The sequence below is a fragment of the Malurus melanocephalus genome, unplaced genomic scaffold, assembly GCF_030028575.1.
Source record: "Malurus melanocephalus ecotype Western Australia unplaced genomic scaffold, MMel_1.1 scaffold_519, whole genome shotgun sequence".
In the NCBI taxonomy this organism is placed as follows: domain Eukaryota; kingdom Metazoa; phylum Chordata; class Aves; order Passeriformes; family Maluridae; genus Malurus; species Malurus melanocephalus.
In genome coordinates, this window is record NW_026623751.1 from 393,632 (window position 1) to 400,679 (window position 7,048).

The 7,048-nt window shown below is 46.1% G+C and overlaps 1 protein-coding gene across 1 annotated transcript; it reads right to left on the bottom strand.

Annotated features, from left to right (window-relative positions):
• Nucleotides 1-1,237: 1,237 nt before the first annotated feature.
• PRDX3 (peroxiredoxin 3) lies at nt 1,238-6,425 on the bottom strand. Its single transcript, XM_057381653.1, has 7 exons — nt 6,364-6,425; nt 6,202-6,277; nt 5,974-6,115; nt 5,108-5,243; nt 2,868-2,971; nt 1,922-2,087; nt 1,238-1,430 (listed from the first exon to the last, which is right to left on the bottom strand). The coding sequence occupies exons 1-7, from the start codon at nt 6,394-6,396 to the stop codon at nt 1,377-1,379; spliced, it is 711 nt and encodes a 236-aa protein (XP_057237636.1). The 5' UTR covers nt 6,397-6,425; the 3' UTR covers nt 1,238-1,376.
• Nucleotides 6,426-7,048: the final 623 nt, after the last annotated feature.

Consider the following 7,048-nt stretch of genomic DNA (forward strand, 5'->3'; position numbering starts at 1 on the left):
GAATGTCGGGGTGTCGCGGTCCCTGAAGGACAGGGCAGGTGAATGTCGGGGTGTCGCCGCCCCTGGAGGACAGGGCAGGTGAAGGTCGGGGTGTCGCAGCCTCTGAAGGACAGGGCAGGTGCCAGGTTAAGGTCGGGGTGTCGCGGCCCCGCGGTCTCGCAGGCACAAAGTGGCCACTCGAGGTGCGGCAAATAGCAGGTGTATTAGAAAAATTCCATGGTTACATTTCACGAAAAACTTGGATCGGAAAGATCTGCAAGTACTGGGACCTGGAGAATGAACAGGCATGGCACATCAGTCTGATTTTTAAATCCCTTGTTACATTCAAGCACTGATCCCCATCATAAAGCTGGTTTAGGACTCGGCCACCTTGCCAAGGCGGTTCCCTTGTGTTTCCCTGCTCAAAGGGACAGAAAATTAAAAACAGGAATTCAGAATGTTGTACTGAGTTTTGCAGCCTTCCAGCAGCACCCCCACGGCTCTGTGTCCCTGTCCTGCTCCCCACAGGCTGTGGCAGCCGTGAACAAAGGTGCGGGATGGAGCTGCTGAGACAAAACAACACAACCAACACCTTCAAAACACAGAAACAGGGCTTAGGGGGAAAGGGAAAGAAAAGAAAAGCAAAGCACCACACCTGCTGCTAGTCCATGTTAAGATTATTTTATTATAGCTAAAGAGATGCTACATCAGTTTCAAGCAGTACAAGAGTGAAGCAAATTCAACTGACAGAAAACGTGCCATTAAGCTCCAATAAGTGCACTATGGGGGTTCAAGTTTTTACCATCCCCCAAACAGAATTAAAATTCATGCTTGTTAGTGCTCCTGAGTAGCTGCATTTTTTTTAAATGGCACATATTTACATTCATTTCATGTTTTAGAGCACTTACACACAAAAGCAATATATTTTAAAACTATTTTGTTACATTCATCTCTTCCTCTGCAAAATTCCTTATAAACAAAACATGTATCAAAATTCTATCATCTTGTCCATATTGTTTCAAACTTTTTTTTTAACAGAATTTAATGTTTTGTGAGAAAAGAAAATGCAGGGTATTTTCTGATCCAAAACTTGTTAAGGAAGAGGGAAAAGCCAGTGGAAGACAACTGTAACTTGTGTACTCATCACATTCAGGATGATGATTAGTGGTCACACAAATCCATGAAACCAAAGTTGCAGAAGATGGGGAAAAGCCTTAGTTTTTACCCTCCTTTTTAAAGCAAGACAAGGGAGTCAGTAAATATTTCAGCATTTAATTTCTCCTTAAACATGAGAAAACRAGAGCTTTTATTTTTATTATTAATTTTTACAATCACAGCTGTTTTCCTAATGTCTTCAGTGTGTGGTAACTAAGAGTTTYGTCCAAATATTTGAATGTTTATTTATTCACTTTTGCAAAATATTCTTTAGAACCTTCTGGGCTTGGTTTGATCTGTCAAGAAAARAAAGTTTAGTTATTACATGCTACAGGCAAGACAAAAAAAATACAGATTTGACACTTTATACAAGAAAATCCATACATACTTTATAAAAACCATAATCTATTTCTGTTTCTGCACTTGGTTTGAGAGACAAAAGCCTAGATCATATACAACTGCTAACTGAAAATTTTAAGTATATAACACATTTTTCTGTTAATTTACAAAGCATTGAATATGTTAAAAATCTGAACTCKGTTAGTGGAGAGTGCAAGTCAAATCTGGACTTTTAAACACAATTTGCATCTCCTAAAAGGAAACCAGTGACTTTCTTCACAGAAATCCCACATTTAGTATCAGACCAAGATTGGTCCAAGCGATACAAGCCTCGGGTACATATTCATCAAGCACCTCACATCAGAGTGGATCCCAGCCCTCCAGACAGGCACAACTAGGCCAGTTCTATATTTAGGAAGATGATATTTAGTAAGGAGCAGGCACTCACTGTTGGGGAGTTTGGAGTCCAGTTGGCTGGGCACACCTCTCCATGTGTCTCCACGAACTGGAAAGCCTTCACCAGGCGCAGAGTCTCCTCCACGCTGCGCCCCACGGGCAGGTCATTGATGCTCAGGTGCTTGATGATCCCGTTTGGATCGATGATGAACAGACCTCTGGAATGGAGCAGGAATTTAGGGAAGGCAAACCATGTTCTAAGGCAAACACAAGGAACTGGATGAACAATTTCAGCGAGGTGGTTATTCCTAGGTGCAYGGATCAGCCAGGAGCAGCACTACAGCATTTGGGATCTTGTTTATTTCTTAATAAAGTGATCAACTGCTATGGTGCTATGAAATTACAAAGCATGCATAGAGACTATTCAATTGAGGCACATTCAGCAAAGGCAGAGCTCACAGTTCCACCTTGTACTTCAAAACTGAAAGCTGGCATCCTTCCCATGTCTTTTTGACCAAATCTGAGTGAAGAGATGCTTATGCATTATGCTACTAAATTAAGTCCTGTTGCACACAAATATTTGTAAAAACCAAAGTCTCARTCTTACCATACTAATTAACTTAATCTGTCAGTAAACAAACGCCAAAAATTCCTGATCCAAAAAGATCAAGAACTGAAGGTCTCCAAAAGACTCCTACCCAATCYACTGTTTCTTAAAGACTATTATTGAAAAAAAGTATCAGAAATTGCTCTTCCAYGCTACTCATTTTCCTTAGTGACATGGAATTCTCCCCATCTCAGGGCAGAAGTGGCTTTCCCATGCACACATTGTCAGAGGCTGGGAACCCTTTTCCTAGGGTGGGATCCAGCCATCCTGCAGCAGAAATGGCATCCCAGAGTCTTCACTTGATGCCATTTCCCCACAGGAGGGGACTGTGTAGCTTTTGTTGGTTAGACTGGGCTGTGTCACAGCAAAGCCATCAGCAGTAATGCCTTACCTTAGTGCTATGCCAGGTCCTTCCAGMAGCACCCCATAATCACGGGAAATCTGTTTTGTGAGGTCTGACAGAACTGGAATATTCATTTTGCCCAAGCCGCCRCTCTAGAGAACAGAGAAAGATTCCACTTGGTTACAAAATGCAGGAATTATCCTTCCTGAGTTGCTGGATTCCATGCTCTTGAGGTTATAGTAACAACAAAACAAACCATGCCATTTGCTCCATGAAAGGAACCAAATGTGTGTGTAGATTAGGTTTATTTGTTTTGAAGTAGTCAGGAACATTTGGTTCTTTGGACAGAGATAACTACTTTTGCACTGAGCATTTTAGAATTRTTTATTTTGGTCCTAAAAGGCTAGCAATGGCAACAGCCATAAATTTCTAGAAAAAACTTCCTTTGTACCCTACYCAGGAGCTTTGAATAGAAAAATTTCTATTGCATATTTAAGTGTTCAGAATTTAATAGGATGAACATGGTGAGGAGGGAAAGGAAAACAAACTGTGAACAAGCGAACTTTGGAGCACATGTCTGATGAGGAACAAGTGAGGGAGCTGAGGTTATTTAGCCTGGAGAAAAGGAGGCTCAGGGGTGGCCTTACCACTCTCTACAACTGCCTAAAAGTGGGTGGTAGCCAGGTGGGATAAGCCTCTTCTCCCAGCTAACAAGGGACAGGACAAGAGGAAATAGCCTCAAATTGCACCAGGCGAAGTTTACATCAGATATGAAAAATTTCTTCACAGAAAGGATTGTCAGCCATTGGAACAGGCTTCCAGGGCATGGGAAAAAATGTGGTTTGTGGCACTGGAGGACATGGTGGTGGTGGCAGAGTTGGACTTCATGATCCTAGAGGTCTTTTCCAACCTTAAAAATTCTTATTCTAAATAGTGCTTCTACCAGCACTCTAGATACGTCAGTGTTCTGCTGCTCTATTCAGTACATGTATCTTTTTTTTTTGCCTCTCACAAATAAACTTAAATATTATTTGAAGAGTCAAGCAAAATTTCTTTTAGTTTTGCCACATACTGAGACTGCAAGAGAGATAAGCTCTCTAACCTTGAAACAAGGCTGGAGTTTGTTAGCTTTGCTATTCCTGGCATCATCAGTGAATCGCTGTGTAATCTCAGCCACTCAGACCCTGATCCTGCAAACACTTGTCTGYAGCAGAGTTCCCTACACAGGGAGAAACCAAGGCTTCAGCTTCTCTGGGTTTCAGTTTCCTGCCTGTGCCYCCAGGGAATTCTTTCCACCCTGTGCAGGATGTTTTGAGTAGGACTCGATAATCCTTGTAGGCTCCTTCCAACTCAGAATACTCTGTGCATCTGTAATATGTTATATGCACAAATGACATGCCCTGAACACCTGGATAAAGCTGTGAARTCAGGCCTCAGTCACACTGCAGAGCTTTGAACAAAGCACACAGAAAATAAACACTCCCAATAGGCTTGGCCAAGGTGTATTAAATGCAGCAAACTCTCCTCCCTCCCCTGCATGTTCCAATGGTGCCAGAAGGCACCCAGCAGGCASCACTACTGCACACTGCTGTCCACACAGGCTGGGACTGATGGCACAGATGGTTCTGCACCTTCCTGGGACACTTGTGGCTCTACAATCACCTAAACTAGGGAGATGCTTTATGTGATCAACAGCACRTATTTTTATATACATCTGGAAGAGGCTCCTCTCCACTAAAAGGCTGTCTTTACCACTTTCTTTCCCTAAAGAAAGCCAAAAACCTCTATCTGTACTGCAAGAGTGGAACCCTTTCAACATGTGAGAATCAATGATAGCAGTGYTCCAGTAAGCTGCTGATTCTTCCGCTTCCATCCTGAAGCCACCACTGTTAAGTTGTTAACAGTAATGACTGGACAGCTGCTGTTCATTTTCTGAGATAGTTTCTGTGCCTTATCAGCTGTCACAGGACAGTGACACAAAAACTGAGCATTTGTCTTCTGAGATAAAGGTGGAAGGATATAATGTTATCAACAAGACTATCAACATAGCAAAACAATTTAAAAAAACCCAAATAATTAAGAAAAGAGAAGGAAAACAAAAGACAGATGTCAGAATTATGTCTCCAAATGTAGAAGTTGAACATATACCACTTTAGGAAACCTATTAAGAATCAGTGTTGGCACAATCACTTATTCAACTCCTCTTCTCTAGAGCTCTTGTGAGAAGAAACCAAACCAAACCAAACCAAACCAACAAAGAAAGCCCGCAAAAGGTACTCAATTCATACCTTTCGTGGTGTATTTATCCAGGCCAGATGGCAAAAATGAGAATCCACTGAAACTGCCACCACATCACAGTTCGCGTCACGAAATTCATTTGCTTTGTCGCTGAAAGCCACAATTTCCGTGGGGCAGACAAAGGTGCTGGTGGGAAGAGAGATCAGGCTGTAATAACTGCCAACTTCTCTAGAAAAGRCTCTCAGGTCTGTTTCTATGCATTAATGCAGCAAAGCGTTTTCTTTAGCTTGATATTTTTAACCATGTTTCCTGCTCAASGTAAGTTTCCATCTCAGTCATAGCTAAGCAGCTGGCACACCAGTTATCATCTCTCAGTTCTAGACAGAGAGATGATAAAATGTTTATAAAGACAGAGAAGCTGTCTCTGCTAGAGACTCTCCASACAGATAATTTTTGGAATCGATAGCAAAGAGGACTGCAGGTTAAACCCTCCTCCATGTGTCCACATGAACGAGGATGGTCTTGGTGATTCAAGTCTTCTGGACACACTGAACCCCATCCTGTCATGTTTTGCCTTGAAGCTGTGCAGCTGCAGTTCTGCTGGCCCTGGTGCTTCAAGGACAGTCTCCAAGGCAGCCCCAGACTGCAAAACAATGTCCTCACTTCTGTGATCTGACTGTACCAGGAACCACATACAGCTCCTCAGGCAGTCCCTGCAGCTAGAAGATGCTCTCCAGCCACCCTACCCACTGCTTTAACACACAACGGCCACGTGCCCCAAATCTTATCACTCACGCTCTAGAAACAGGCACATCTGCCTTGCAAGACCGGCCCAAATCGTGCAAAACCAGCAAGGTTTGTGATGACCTTCATCAGGGCAGGAGGCCCATCGGCAAGGGGAGAAACCCGCACTCACAAGTCCAGGGGGTAGAAGAACAGAACCAGGTATTTGCCCTTGAAATCATCCAGGCTCAGCTCCTTGAAYTCTCCGTTAACGACGGCCGTTCCCTTGAAGAACGGGGCGTGCTGGGTGACGGCGGGGGCGAGCCGCGCGGATCCTGCGCAGGGGAGAAAGCAGAGCTGCGGGCCGGGCCCGGGGCGCTCCGGGGCCGCGTTCCCCGCCCGCCCGGCCTCCCGCACTTACCCAGGCTGAAGGGCCGGCGGGCGCAGAGCGGGGGCTGTGCCGTCCCCCTCCTCCCGGCGGCGGCAGCCACGGGCACCTGCGGGGACAGGGAGGGTCAGGGAGGGTCAGGGAGGGTGAGGGCGGCGGCCGGACAGGGCAGCCCGCGGGCGGTCCCTCACTCACCGCGGCGCGCAGCAGCCTCCCCAGCGCGGCCATGTCGAGCGGCGGGCGGGGCGGAGCGGAGCGGGGCGGAGCGGGGCGGGGACGCACAGGAATCGCACAATCGCCGAATCGATCGGGGTGGAAAAGGCTTCTGGGACCATAGAGTCCGACCTATGGCCGAAGAGCACCGTGCCAGTCCTTCCTTCAACATCTCCAGTGACAGTGACTCCACCACCTTGCTGGGCATTCCAATGTTTAMTCACCCTTTCTGTTAAAAAACTCTTCCTAATTAAACCTCCTCATGCGCAGCTTGACGCTATGTCCTCTTGTGTCGTTTGTTCCCTGAGAGCAGAGCCCCTCCTGACCCCTCCTGTCAGGGAATTGTGGCGAACGAGCAGGTCCCCCTGAGCCTCCTCAGGCCAAACACCCCCAGCTCCCTCACAGATTTGTGCTCTAAACACTTCCCAGCTCCCTCACAGATTTGTGCTCTAAACACTTCCCAGCTCCGTTCCCTTCTCTGGACTTACTCCAGCCCCTCGATGTCCTTCCAGAACGGAGTGGCCCAGAACTGGCCACAGCACTCAGCAGGCCCAGGTGTCCCCGGCGTTGAGCCCCAGCCTCGCAGGGATGAGCGGTGTTTGCTTGGGACTGGGTTTGGTGTGTGCCCAACAGACCGGCTTGTGCTCAGAAACCTTCCAGACACACA